General features: G+C 51.9%; 1 protein-coding gene across 7 annotated transcripts in view; it reads right to left on the bottom strand.

The window, feature by feature from the left end:
* Nucleotides 1-14,645, bottom strand: part of UNC13A (unc-13 homolog A) — a 90,720-nt gene that overhangs the window by 16,350 nt on the left and 59,725 nt on the right. For 5 of the 7 annotated variants that reach the window (XM_030820459.1, XM_030820463.1, XM_030820461.1 and 2 more), the window contains 13 exons: nt 12,912-13,008; nt 12,403-12,546; nt 11,522-11,605; nt 10,209-10,286; nt 9,854-9,942; nt 8,982-9,134; nt 7,102-7,225; nt 5,821-5,826; nt 4,134-4,172; nt 2,999-3,028; nt 1,228-1,284; nt 743-823; nt 26-173 (listed from right to left, as the gene is read on the bottom strand). In XM_030820459.1, the coding sequence (XP_030676319.1) occupies nt 26-173; nt 743-823; nt 1,228-1,284; nt 2,999-3,028; nt 4,134-4,172; nt 5,821-5,826; nt 7,102-7,225; nt 8,982-9,134; nt 9,854-9,942; nt 10,209-10,286; nt 11,522-11,605; nt 12,403-12,546; nt 12,912-13,008 (1,130 nt within the window). The remainder of the gene's footprint in view (nt 1-25; nt 174-742; nt 824-1,227; nt 1,285-2,998; nt 3,029-4,133; nt 4,173-5,820; nt 5,827-7,101; nt 7,226-8,981; nt 9,135-9,853; nt 9,943-10,208; nt 10,287-11,521; nt 11,606-12,402; nt 12,547-12,911; nt 13,009-14,645) is intronic. The other 2 variants (XM_030820460.1, XM_030820464.1) reach the window with 2 other exon arrangements.

Raw genomic sequence — 14,645 nt, 5'->3', positions numbered from 1 at the left:
GGTGACGGGGTCTGGGCACCCTTACCCTGGGCCGATTGCGTCTGTACAAATGTCTTGATTAGCAGGTCAGTGGCCTGCGTGTAGAGCGACAGGGCATAGCGCAAGGATTGCAGGTCCGGGCTCTTCTCCAGGAAGGTCTTCTTGAGGCCCACGCCACCCGCGTGGAAATATTGCTGGGGAGGACAGGGTGGGGAGAGGTGAGGATGGTGGGACCCTCTACCCACTCATAGGGCTGGGTAGCCCTGCTGTCACCACTCCCAATTCTTCCTGCTACTACTTTCTCACCTCTTCCTTTGCTTTGCCTAGTGAACTCCTATGCATTCCTCAGAACCCACCTCTCACATGCCCTCTTCCAGGAAGCCTTAGCTTCTCCCACCTTGGGCTCGCCCAGCCTCTATCCTTCCCTCTACCCTTCTACACCTCAAGAAATGCCTGGCACAAGGTCCTTTACATCCTTCCCTCTACACCTTCTCACTCTTTGGGCTCCCCCAGCCCACATCCTTCCCTCTACCCCAAGCCTAATCCTACAAGGCTGAGAATGTCTGTATCCAGCAGTCTTCCCCGACCTGGGGCTCCTTAAGGCTCCCGCATTAGCCAGCCCAGCTCTGGCACAGACAGGGGAACGGGAGTGTTCACAAATTGAATGAATTAATGTGGGTCTGAGGTGAACCTAGGTCCATGACCACAGCAGCCACACCGTCTACATCCCCCACCTGGGATGGAGAGGGGTAGGGCCTCTCACCTTGATGGTGTCCAGGGCCAACTCAACAACCGCGCACTGCTTTGGGGTCAAGCTCTTGGCTTCTTCTCGTACCATGTGGTCCTGGATGGATGGGGAGAGGGACCACGTGGGTGGAGTGGGCTCCGCCTTCGGAATCTGTGTCTATGGGTCTCATCCCTGTTAAACTTGGAGGAGCTGGGCTGAGGGTCTATGTTTTCATCATCCCAGCACCCAATATGTGACTGGTACACAGCAGGTGCTCAAAAAATATTGGTTGAATAAATGACTTGCCCTCTTGATCAAGCTGTACCTGAAGCTGAACCATTCACATCTTTCCAACACACTAGGGAGCAAATATCTTGTGCTTCAGTGAGTAGAGTTTCTGTCCTTTGAGCCTGTAATGCATGTCATCATCCTGGGACCCCTCCCTCAGGATGGTGGCAACCTGGAAGCCACATGAGTTTGGGGGGCAGTCCCTCACCCCATAATCTATCCCCACTCCTCACCTTGAGTTTGGACAGCTGACCCAGCTCCTTGGCTGCATTGAAGATCATCTGGGTTCCCTGCGGGTAACAACAGAAAGCTGGGTGAGGGCAGAGGCGCTACAGCTGACACTCCAGCCCCAGAGACCATCTTGGTTCTTGCCCAAAGGCTCTGGGCAGGGCAATAATTGTGTCCCAGGGACAGAGGTCTGGAATTCCCCAGGAAGAACTGATGAGGATGTGGTGACCTTGTCCCTGAAAATCCCAGTCCCGTGAGGATAGTACCCACCCTCTCAGCCCCACCCAGGCTTGTGTAACAGGAGAAACAGACAGGGACCAGACTGTGAGGGGCAGTGGGTTGGGGGAGCCTCAGACGGTGGTGTTTGTGGGTGTGGGCAGGGCTTTCCAGGGAAAGGGAGCTTTGGGAACACAATAGGCCAGGCTGGGGTTTCAGAAAATGGCTCCGGTGAAACACCTCCTCCTCCTCAAGGGAGCAGCCCCTCTGCAGGGAAATTTCACCTGTAATCTGGGAGGACTTTCAGTCTGATTTTTTTTTTGAGACAGAGTCTCCCTCTGTTGCCCAGGCTGGAGTGCAGTGGCGTGATCATAGCTCATTGCAGCCTCAAACTCCTGGGCTCAAGCAATCCTCCTGCCTCCCCAGTAGCTGGGACTACACGTGTGAGCCACCATGTCCAGCTAATTTTTGAAATTTTTTTCATAGAGATGGGGTCTTGCTGTGTTGTCCAGGCTGGTCTTGAATTCCTGGGCTCAACTGATCCTCCTACCTCAGCCTCCCAAAGTGCTGGGATTACAGGCGTGAGCCACGTTGCCAGCCAGTCTGACCTTTTAAAGGAAAAATCCTCCCTCTGTACAAACACTTCCATATCCATCCTCCACCACCCCCCCCAAACAGACACTAGCAAGATGGTGATGTGGTGATGGCTCTGACAAGCCAGATGGGCCTGGGTTCAAATTGCAGTCCTGCTGTGTGGCCCTGAGCAAGTCACTTAACCTCTCTGAGCCTGTTTTCCCATCTAGATGAGGAAAATTATATCCACTTTGTGGCTTAGTCTGGACCAACCATGTCTTTGCTCAGTGTTCACTAATTATCACTTGGTCTCAAAGTCATGGGCAGTGCTAAGGGAGACGGGGTCCCAGCCTGGAAGGCATGTGTCTAGCCTCCTCTGTCACTGCTGGATGGCCCCAGGCTTGTCCCTGAACCCTCTGAGCCTCAATTCCCACCCTGGCTAACAGGGATACCCATGGTAACTTGGGGGACAGGGTGGGGCTGAGTATTGAGGTAACAAGTCTTGTATTACTGGGTCCTGGGGTGGTCTGGGGGTCCTGGGTGAGGCTAGGTGGGGAGGGGGCCCATTTACAGTGGAGATATTTGGAATTATGTTCATAGTCTACCAGCTGGCCACCTGGTCATTCCTACTGGTACTATTATTATCATCTTGGCTGTTACTATTCTTATTTCTTGTCTGTGATCCTGAGGTTCTTACAAGGCACAGTTACTCAGGGGTCCAGCGAACTGGGCCTCAGTTTCCCCTGCTGCACCCACCTGTAGTCTGGCAGGGCTCAGGGGCCTTCCTGGGTACCCTCTGCCCTACCCACCAACCCCCCACCCACAACCCCCCACGAGCAAGCCAGACAGACAAAGGAAGAAGAGACCAACAGACAGGTTCACAGTACGCCCTCGGACGGCACGAACCACAGAGGTGGAAGGGGGCACAGGGGTGGGGTGGGGGGGAGTGGGGTGGGAGCCAGACAGACAGTGAGAGGCCGGTCTTACGTCTGAGTGGCTTGGCAATTTCACCCTGCCCTGTGGAGAGAATCAGGTGGAGGTCAGAGTTCTGGTGACTGCTGGGAGGATACTCAGTGGGACTTCCCTGCCCCCTCAAAGCACAGTCTTACTTCCCAGCCCAGGAGCTCCTCCCCAGGTCCTGGGTCTAATGGTGGGCCCCCTCCCCAGCTAGCACCTCCTCTTGTCCCCTAGCAGGGGTTTAGGGGTCAGACTCCTTGACTGCCAGCACACTCTCGGGGTGCCCAGGAGGCTGGAAGCAGCCTCATCCCCCAGTCAGCCTACCTCAGGATGGGGCACCTGGGGAGGTGGGGAGATGAGACAGGGCTAGGAATCTCTCTCCTCCTCCATTCCCTAAGGGGCTGCCCCTATATCCCAGCACCCGAGTCTACAAAAAACATACTAACATATACTGTAAGTTCACTCAATGCTGAAGAACCCATACACTAAACTACATACATGCACTCCTAAACACTTGCAGGCATGTGCACAATTATATCACACACAAAAACCCACACACCCTTGACCCCACATGGATTCACATCCACATATAGGGTGCCTGGGACACTGAATGTGCCCCGCAAAGGGCTAGCAGAGAGAGTACGGAACCCCTGTGACCCACATTCACAAAGCTAAGACTCCATTTATATGCACAAAGGTACAACGATATCTTCTGCACAAGTGCACAGCAAGACAGCTGCTTGCGTGTTGCTGTAGCTCCCATCTCCTTCACAACAAACACCCATTAGCACAGCAACAACAAAAAAATCTACATAAAAAACAACACCTCTCAATCCAGGGTGGTGATCTAGCGTGTAGGCTCCTCAAGAAGCCACAGAATTTCAGCTGAGCCCAGGGCTGGGATGAGCCCTGTGGATATTGCTGTGGGGGGATGGGAGCTGTTTGTGCACACACATTAGTTCACATGTGCACACACACTGCTCATTCTGTCCCCGGAGAATCACTTCATCTCTGACTTCTGGTTTTGCGGGACTTGGTTAGAACAGCTATCTCCTACCCAAGACCCCCAGCTGCCCTTCCTGCCCAGGTGCACAGACGCACACACATGCACACGCATGCCCAGACACCGGAGCTCAGGGCCTCAGTGAGACGAGGCTCTCATTACCTTTTCTAATCCCTTGCCATGTTTTCTCAAGAGGTTCCCCTGCAGAGACAATGTCACAGGGTGATCAACCTGGCAAGTCGTGCAGGGTGGGAACCTGGGATGCTCACAGGAATATTCATGGGAATGGGGGAATCCACACTGCACAGGGTACTGGTGACTGGGTTGCATGGGGATAGTGTGTTTGTGTGTGTGTCTGTGTGTGTGTGCACACGTGTGCGCACTTTAATGACTCACTCTTAAATGGTGTGAGAGTCAGAGACAGGAAAGAGAGAGAGAGAAAGATACAGATACAGAGCTGGAGAAAGTCAGAAAGAAGGGAAAAAAGTCACTGCCAAAATATAATCCATTTACATTTACTGTACACATGAGACTCTTGGTTCTTGGGTTAACAGGAAAGCAAATGGGCTGCATATTCAGACAGATCTGAATTTGAATCCTGATTCTGGCATATATTTACTATATGACCTTGAACAAGTGACTCCTCTCTGAGCCTCAGCTTTCCTCATCTGCAAAATGGGGATAATAATATCCACCTCACTCAAAGGGTTATCATGAAGCTGAGCTGAAACAGGAACTATGAGAAAGTCTGGCATATGGGGAGTCATTAAATGCAAATTCCTTTATTCTCCCTGCCTACAAATGCATTGCCTGTGGTTGGGTATGCTGCCACCAAGTGGTTATAGCCAAAGACCCAGCCTGCAGCTGCCAGGAAGTAAGAAGAGCACTTGTAAACTTTTGACAAAGTGAAATCTTGTAACAGCCTTGTCTTGCCCACAAAGGGAAAATCTGAAGTTGTTTTGTCTCTGCTCTTATACATGTCTGCATATCACCACCACCACCATTAGCTCTGCCTCTGGGCCAGTCACTGAGAGTGCAGTGGCGCGATCTCAGCTCACTGCAACCTCTGCTTCCTGGGTTCAGGCAATACTGAGATGAGTATTTCAATGCATCATGCCATTTGGTTCTTAGAACTACCCTCAGGGAGGTGATGCAATGAGCCCCATTTTCCAGACAAGGAAACAGAGGCTGGGAGGTCAAGTGACTTCCCAAGGTCACAGAGAGAGACAGTGGCTGGGCTAGGATTTGACCCCAAGTCTACCTGACATCAAAGCCATGACAAAAGTCTCCCACTTGGGCACCTGGGTGTATGTCGGCATTGGTGTGTGTTGGTGTGGATGGCGGGAGTTGGGTAGACAGGTTGGTGGGGTACCGAGGAATGGTCTGGAGCATGGAATCAGAAGTAGAGACCCTCATGGTGAGGATCTGCATTCTGGGAAGCTGCTGACAGTTCAGAGCCCAAAGAGGAGGTCAGAGGAATCCTGGGGTTGATCCTCTTTCTAGCTTCAGGGCGTCTGGTGACATCTGGGCACGGGAGCAAGGTTGGATTCTACCCTTAGATGGCAGGTCCGCTGCGAAGGAGGAGCTGGGCTTGGGGTTTGGGAGCAGGTAGCGGGGCTCCTCTGGACTTCAATGGGACAGGGAGGGTGGGCGTGGTCTCCCTCCCTCCCAGCCCCGCCCCCTCCTCATGCCCCGCCCCAGACAGACACAGGCACATCTAGGCGGGAGGGAGGATGGTGGGTGAGGAGGGGGTGCTGGGTGGGTGGGGAGAGGGGTGCAGCGACGCAGTGGGCCAAGTCCAGACACAGAGCGGACGGACAGACAGACGGACAGACGGGCCTCTACTTACGATCATCTGTCATCCGTGATTGGGGCAGGGCGGTGGGGGAGGGGGGAATAAGGTACCATGAGTCTCCCGGGAAGGCCAGGGAGGGGGCAGAGATGGCAGCACGGAGGGGCAAGACCCCTGCCCCAGCCCAGCCCAGAGGAGGTGGAAGGATGGGAAGTCCGAGCCTCCCCCACCATCGTCGCCCATCTATGGCCCCCGGGCACCCTCCCCAAGTCTCCGTGGTCCACCTGGGAAAGACCTCCCCACTCCCTGATGTGCCCACAGCCCACATGCCATTGCTGTCCTCAGGTTCTTGACGCCTCCTGGAGGGACCCACGCCCAGCTACATCCCTCTACAGATGTTTGGGTCCCCTTGGTCCCTGGAGATTATGGCCACTGGTCTATAGGTCCTGGTCTCTGGATGGCCAATGACCTCTGCTTGACCTCTCTGACCTTGGATGCCCTCCATGACCTCTGGCTGACTTCCAGAGCCCCCTGGTCTATTGATCTCTGATCTTTGAAGTCCACGGTGTCTCCCCTCTTTGGCTTTTGAATGAGCCCCAGAGCCCTTAGAAAAACCCATTGATGTCTATGCCTTCTTTGTTTTTTTTTTTTTGAGATAGGGTCTCATTCTGTTGCCCAGGCTGGAGTGCAGTGGCACCATCTCAGCTCACTTTAGCCTCTACCTCCTAGGTTCAAACAATTTTCGTGCCTCAGTTTCCCAAGAAGCCAGGATCACAGGCATGTGCCACCACACCCAGCTAATTTTTGTATTTTTAGTAGAGACGAGATTTCACCGTGTTGCCCAGGCTGGTCTCGAACTCCTGACCTCAAGCAATCTGCCCGCCTTGAGCCTCCCGAAGTGCTGGGATTGCAGGCATGAGCCACGGTGCCTGGCCAATGTCTATGCCTTCCATGGCTCAAGGATAACCTCGATCCCGAAGCTGACCTGTTTTCTATGAAAACCTTTGAATGCTATTTTGACCTACATGTGACCTCTATAACTTTAGTGGTCTCTTGATTCTACCTGATCTCTTTGACCCTGGAGAAAATACAGTGGACTCTGAAGGATCTCTTTAACTCTTCGATGATCTTTAACCCCCGTGTGACCTCTCTGACCTCTGAATGGCCCCCCACTGACCTCTGGTGGCTTCCATGACCCTTGGATGGCCCTTGAGCCTGGATGACCTCTCTGAGACTGGATGCCTTTGTTCTCACACCCCAGCTTCTAGGCACCAAGTTTTCTGGGCTCTCGCCAAGGAGGTGGCCTAAATGTCCCCTTGGGCCCCCTGCAGGTCTCACCGTCTGGTCGGTGAGGGGCGGCAGGACGATGGTTTTCTCCATAGTGTTCATAACCAGCTTCCATAGCTCCTTCAGCACACGCTTCAGCACAGTCTTCTCACAGATTTTGGCAAAGAGGGTCAGGCTGGGGACGAGGGGTAGGTCTGAGAGAGGGCCCAGCTGGCCCCAACCCACAGATCACCTTCCCTTAACAGGAGGGCAAGGCATTCCACAGATAGGAAAGAGGGCCCACAGCCTGTACAGGCACCCCTGGGTGGTTTGATGGAGCTATGATATCTGATGCATAAAGAGAAGAGTGAGTGGTGGTTGGACTAGTCAGCAGGGACCAGACGGGAAGGGGCCCCAATGTCTGGGAGGAAGGCTTGGGCCTTACCAGGATGGGGGTAGTGGGGAGCCATGGAGTGTTCAAGAGGGAGACACAGCCAGACTTTCATGTTTGAAAGAACAGTGTGGGGGATGAACCGAAACAGGAAGGATGGAGATCAGGAACTATGAGGGAGAAGGCCAAGCCCAAGAGGAACAGGAGGGGAATGGTCAGAGGAGGGCAGACTTGAAAGGGAAAACAGCAAAGAAATTGTGGTTGGATGGATAGGGGTTGAAGGAGACAGGCAGTCCACCAAGATCCATCCACCAACTGATCCAGTCACCCACCAATCCATCCCTCCTCCAGTGGTCCTTAATTCTCTATTTCTTTTTCTATCCATCCATCCGTCCATCTGTTCATCCATCCATCCTTCCATGCATCCTTCTACCCATCCATCCACTTATCCATTTATTTATCCATCCACCCGTCCATTCATCCATCTGTCCATCCATCTATGCATCAAAACATTTATTCATCCATCCAAATATTTCTCACCTATTCATCCATCCATCCATCGACCCACTCATCCACCCACCCACCCATCTGTCCATCCATTTATGCATCAAAACATGTATTTATCCATCCAAATATTTATCCACCTATATCTATCCACCATCCTTCCATCTACCCACCCACCCATCCAACCATCCATTTATTCATCCATCCACCCATCTGTCCATCCATTTATGTATCAAAACATTTATTCAATGATCTAAATATCTATTGACCTATCCATCCATCCATCCAGCCAGCCAGCCATCTATGCATCAATCCATCTATACATCAAAACATTTATTCATTCATCCAAATATTTACCCACCTATCTATCCATCTATCCATCCATCTACCCACCCATCCATTTATTCATCCATCCACCCATCTGTCCATCCATTTATGCACCAAAACATTTATTCATTCATCGAAATATTTATCCACCTATCTATCCATCCATCCATCCATCTACCCACCCATCCATTTATTCATCCATCCACCCATCTGTCCATCCATTTATGCATCAAAACATTTATTCATCCATCCAAATATTTATCCACCTATCCAACCATTTATCCATTCATCCATCCATCCATCCATCCATCAAGCCAGCCTGCCAGACATCCATCCATCTAAGCATCAATCCATCTATGCATCAAAACATTTATTAATCCATCCAAATATTTACTGAACTATCCACCCATCCATCTTTTTAAAACATCTATCCTCCATCAAGCCTTCTAAACATTTATCTTTTAATCCATGTGTCCACTCACCTACCCATCCCTCAGGTCACCTATTCATCCACCATCATTCATCCACACAAATATTTACTCACGAATCCTTCCAATTATTTACCCACCCAACTTTCCATCCCCTTTATGCCACCATCTACTCAGCCATCCAACTATCCAGTGACCACCCAGCAAACATTCCCTGCACATCCTCTCCAGCCAGTCCCTGGGTCTCTATGGCCCTGCCCCAGCCCCTCCCTGGCCAGCCCAGTCCACCTGGCCCGGCTCACTTGCTGTCCAGCAGGTCCATGATGGGCTGCAACACATTGTCAGCGTCCTGGGCCACGCTGCTGCAGGCACTGGCTGGCACATTGCCTGTGCCCTTAACCTGGCTAAGGATGTCACCCATCTGTTTTACACACTCTTCAATGTGCGGCTGGAAGCTGGGGACACAGAAGGGAAGGGCTCAGATCACAGGAAGGGCTGGATGAGGACACAGATGCTGATCTGTGGTCCTTGAGGTCATATCATTAGCATCACAGCACATAACCGAGCAAGAATGGAGAACAGGCCAGATGAGGTGGCTCACGCCTTTAATCCAAGCACTTTGGGAGGCCAAGGCGGGCGGATCACGAGGTCAAGAGATCGAGACCAGCCTGGCCAACATGGTGAAACCCTGTCTCTACTAAAAATACAAAAATTAGCTGGGTGTGGTGGCATGCACCTGTAGTCCCAGCTACTTGAACCCAGGAAGCGGAGGGTGCAGTGAGCCAAGATCGCACCACTGCACTCCAGCCTGGCGACAGAATGAGACTTCGTTTCAAAAAAAAAAAGAGTGGAAAATAGTAACAGCAGAACCAGGCAAAGGGATAAGACATTTGCCTGCATTGTTCATTTCATTCTCAAAATCCTACCCAGGTACTATTATTGTCATCACCCCAACTTTACAGAGGAATAAAAAAAAATAAGGCTCAGAGAGGTTAAGTGACTCACCCAAGGCCACACAGCTAGTAAGCAGTAAAGCCAAGATTTGAACTCAGCCTTGTCTAACTCTGAGCCTGCAATCTTCACCTCTATATCTGCTGAGCCTCCAGATGCCCCAGGCTCAGAGGGCTGAAGGCTGTTCCCTCCCCACTGCCCCCAGCCCTGGAGATGCTCCCACCTGGTAGCAAACACCCGGCTGAGCTCATCCAAGACGTTATTGAGTTTCACCTGAAGCTCCTTCAAGATGTCACTGGCTTCGGCATCCAGCTAAGGAGGGAGAAGGGACACCAGGCCAGGTTCAGTAAGTATCCACATGTACTGGGCATTTTCTCATCTGACCCAGGGAAAGGGATCCCAAGGGGTGGGAGGGGAAACTGAGGCACAGACAGTTATGCTGCAAGCCTGGGTTTAAGAGCATGGTTGAGCTGGAATTCATCCCCAGGCCTGGTGGCATATGAGCTTGGGGGCCTGCAGGGACACAGTGGTGGGGGTGCCCCGATCCCTTCTCCAGCCCTGCCACGGCCCTGCCTCACCTCCTTTCCTCCCATGGCTTCGAACATCTTCTCCAGCTGAACTCGCAGCTGTTGAGTGTTATTCATGAGGATGCAGGGCTGCGGATGGGAACAGAGAGGGGAGTCAAGCCTCAGGACCTCTCCCCAGAGCCTCCCCTACCCACCGCCAGGGACCTTGGGATGGTTTCAGGGTCTGGGTTTGGAGGAAGCTGGGGTCCCACGGGGTCACCTGCAAATGGAAGGGAGCGTTTGGGTTCAGGTTCCTGGGCGGGTTTTTGCGGGGAAGGGGGGCATCTTTGGGGATTGGTGGGGGCAAGAAGGACTCAAGTAATCCCACAACCCCGGGCCTGGTGGGTCCATGAGAGGGGCTGGGAACTCGGGGTAGCAGAGTTTCCTGCAAGAGCCCAAAGCTTTGCAGCTCACACCCTGAAGGCTTCATTTGCAACAGCCAGACAGTGACACACTGAAGGCGTGTGCCCTCACCCCAAGATATACACATGAGACTCCCCCACAGATACACACACTCAGACATGCACAGCCAGACACAGCCATAGACACACACTCACACCATGCACATTCAACACTGCCATACCAAACCTGGTGAGACACACCCACCCAGACGTGCATACACACACACACACACTCACACTATATGCAGTTAACTCAGCCAGACAAAACATGGTCACACACACCCAGACATGCACAGCTGGAGACACACACAAGCATACACACACTCACACTATAACCAGTTAAAACAGCTAGATAAAATATGAGACACACCCTAGATGTGTTGTACAGTTGAACACACATACTCACACATACATACACTCACACTATACCAGTTAGCACAAATGAAACATGGCTAGACACCCACACTCAGATATGTACACAGACACACACACTCACGTTATACCCAGTTAACACAGCCAGACGAAACACAATCACACGTGCACACTCAGATGTGCACAGTCAGACTCACGCACACATTCATGCCACACCCAGTTAACAAAGCCAGACAAAACATGATCAGATACGCACACTCAGATGTGCACAGACTCACACACACACACACATACACACGAGTATACCAGTCAACATAGACAATACACAATCAGACACATGCACTTAGTTTCCATATACTCAGACACACACAACTATATACACTCTGATCACACACATTCAAACAAGCATCTCTAAACACACAGACAATGCAGTCAGATCACACACAGGTGGACATACATAGCCCCAGGTGTCAGGGCCCTGGGGAGAAGGGAGTCCTGGGGATGCTGAATGGGGCTGAGGAGGGGGATAGGTCAGGGGCCCCCTCAGGTCACCACTTTCTCCTTCTCCTTGGAGCAGTAGGAGGCAAAGTCCTTGGAGATGATGTCTGCATACTGGAGGAGCACATTACTGATGGTCTGGGGAAGACACAGAGTGTGGGTGAGAGGAGAGGCTGGGACCAAGGCAGGCCCCAGTCGTCCCATCAAGCCCACTAGTGAGATCAGTGATGAACCCAAACCCTATTAGCACCTAAGATGGGCCCTTGGGCTAGGCAAATTCTCCACCCAAGATGACCATCAAGACCTAGAGGAGATACCGCTCGATGAAGACGATCGTTTTATGTAGACCCAGTTCTTTCTCAGAGCAACCAAGCAGCATATTAACCCAGTTTCAACCACAAGATGACCTGATCTCAAATCAAAAGCCAATTCCTACTTGTAATTCCCAAGGTCAACACAGCCTAATGCCAATCAATCAAACCTCAACCCCAATGATCCCAACCCTCAAACTCATCCCAAGACTCACTCGAATTCTGCATCAATCTCAGCACTCACTCCAACCTCAATTCCAAATCAAGACCCAACTCAGCCTCAAACTCCAACCAAACAGCATTGCCAACTCGCACTAATGACCTCAATTGCAACCCTGATCTCAACCCACACCTCAGCTCCAACCTTACCCTACACCTTAACTCCAACCCCAATCTCAACTCCAATCTCAATTTAAACCCTAATCCCAACTCCAACCTCATCTCAACCTCAACCTCAACCCAAACCTCAACTACAACCTCAACCCAAACTCCAACTTCAATCCCAACCTCAATGACATCACCAACCCCAACCTCAACCTCAACTTTAGCCCATCTCCAACTCGGACTTCAATTCCCTAACCCTGACCCCATCCCCTAGCCCCAACCCTACCCACTCTCCCACACCTTGGCAAAGCGCCTCATGTAGTGCCCCACAATCTGAGGGTCAGGACACTCGAGTTTCTTGATGATTTCAAAGCTCTGGTTGAGTTGGGAGAAGACGTCCACCACGGAGCAGGAGAATAGGGCATGCTCTGAGGTCTGCTGGAACTGCAGGGGGAAGGAGGCCAAGAGGAAGGAGGAGATCAGCACCAGAGAAGCCCCAGAGCCCGACTCTCCCGCTCTCCATGGGGAGAGCCAGAGACCAATTTCCCCGGGGTGAGATGGACAGAGGGCGAGGTTGACTTAGAGTCAACTCTAGAGGTGGACGCAGAAGCCATGGGGTGCCTGGAGGTGTCTGGCTTGATGGAACTCACATTTCGTAGTTGATGAATGAACAAAAGATTTTAAAAATCATAAGCAAGGCAAAGATGGCGGACGCCTACCAGAGACTGGCCTCATCCCAAGGGCAAATTTCCCCGAAATTGAACCCCAATGGGAAGACTAGGAACTTGGTTGTAGGTTGGCCTTCTTACCCCATCCTTCTTGTCTCGCTCCAGGGCACCATGCAGGAAATCCCGGGACACCTCTTCATTCTCATCCAGCCACTGGATGACGAAGGGTTCAAACCATCTGGAATGAAGAGCCAGGGTGGGGCTCTGCCACCTCTTGTCCTCGTCAACCTCTGCACTGCCTGGTTCTGACCCACTAATGAGTGGAGCTATGGCTGCTCCTACTCTGCCTAGAGCTCTCCCTGCAGCCTTGAGTGGCGGCTCCTCTGCTCGCCTCCTGCACTGAACCTCAGTTACTTTGTTCATGAAATAGATTGAGTGGCCCCTTTTACAGCAGGGCCCAGGCCTGTGGGAATCCTAGTTCAGATAAGCTGCCCATGGAAAGTGGGTTTATTTTCTGAGTCCTCTCTGAGTCCTCCGTCCATCCTTCCCTCCCTCCCTCCCTCCCTCCCTCCTCCTCCTCCCTTCCTTCCTTCCTTCCTTCCTTCCTTCCTTCTTCAGATAAACTGCCCATGGCAAGTGGGTTTATTCTCTGAGCTCTTGTTTCCTCCCTCCCTCCCTCCCTCCCTTCCTTCCTTCCTTTCTGGGTCTTGCTCTGTTGCCCAGGCTAAAGTGCAGTGGTGTGATCATAGCTCACTGCAGCCTTGACTTCCTGGGTTCAAGCAATCCTCCCACCTCAGCTTCCCAAGTAGCTGGCACTACAGGCACGTGCCACCATGCCTGGCTAATGTTTTTTTTGTCTTCTTTGTAGAGACAGGATTTCCCTATGTTGCCCAGGCAGGTCTTGAACTCCTGGCCTCAAGTGATCCTCCCACCTCGGCCTCCCAAAATGTTGGGATTACAGGCATGAGCCACCATACCCAGCCAGAGCATTCATTTCTTGTACAACAGAAGACTATCCCCCTGTGCTGCTGGGAGCAGTGAACGACACAGCACAATTCTCAGGAACTGGCGGCACCGTACTATCCTCCAACATACAGCCCAGGAGTCAGATGTCCCGAGTTCAAATCTCAGGTCTGTCATGTACTGGGAGTCATCATGGGCAAGGAATGTGGCATTTATTCACTCATTCATTTTATTTTTATATTTATTTATTTTTTGAGATGGAGTCTCACTCTGTCGCCCAGGCTGGAGTGCAGTGACACGATTTCCGCTTACTGCAACCTCTGCCTCCTGAGTTCAAGCAATCCTCCTGCTTCAGCCTCCCGAGTAGCTGGGACTACAGGCGTGTGCCGTCACACCCGGATAATTTTTTTTTTTTTTTTTTTTGAGACGGAGTCTCAGTTTGTTGCCCCAGCTGGAGTCCAGTGGCGCGATCTTGGCTCACTGCAACCTCCGCCTCCTGGGTTCAAGCAATTCTCATGCCTCAGCCTCCCAAGTAGCTGGGATTACGGGCACCTGCCACCACACCCGGCTAATTTTTGTATTTTTAGTAGAGACAGGGTCTCACCATGTTGGCCAGGCCGGTCTCAAACTCCTTACCTCTAGTGATCCACCCACCTTGGCCTCCCAAAGTGCTGAGATTACAGGCATGAGCCACTGCACCCGGCCAATTTTTGTATTTTTGTAGAGCTGGGGTTTCACCCTATTGGCTAGGCTGGTCTCGAACTCCTGACCTCAGGTGATCTGCCCGCCTCGGCCTCCCAAAGTCCTGAGATTACAGGGCACAAGTCACTGTGCCTGACCTATTCATTCATTTTATAGATGGGATCTGACTGTCTTGTCCAGGCTGGTCTCGAACTCCTGGGCTCAAGCAAG

The sequence above is a fragment of the Nomascus leucogenys genome, chromosome 10 (genome assembly GCF_006542625.1).
Source record: "Nomascus leucogenys isolate Asia chromosome 10, Asia_NLE_v1, whole genome shotgun sequence".
In the NCBI taxonomy this organism is placed as follows: Eukaryota; Metazoa; Chordata; class Mammalia; order Primates; family Hylobatidae; genus Nomascus; species Nomascus leucogenys.
This window is presented reverse-complemented; position numbering and strand designations above follow the sequence as displayed.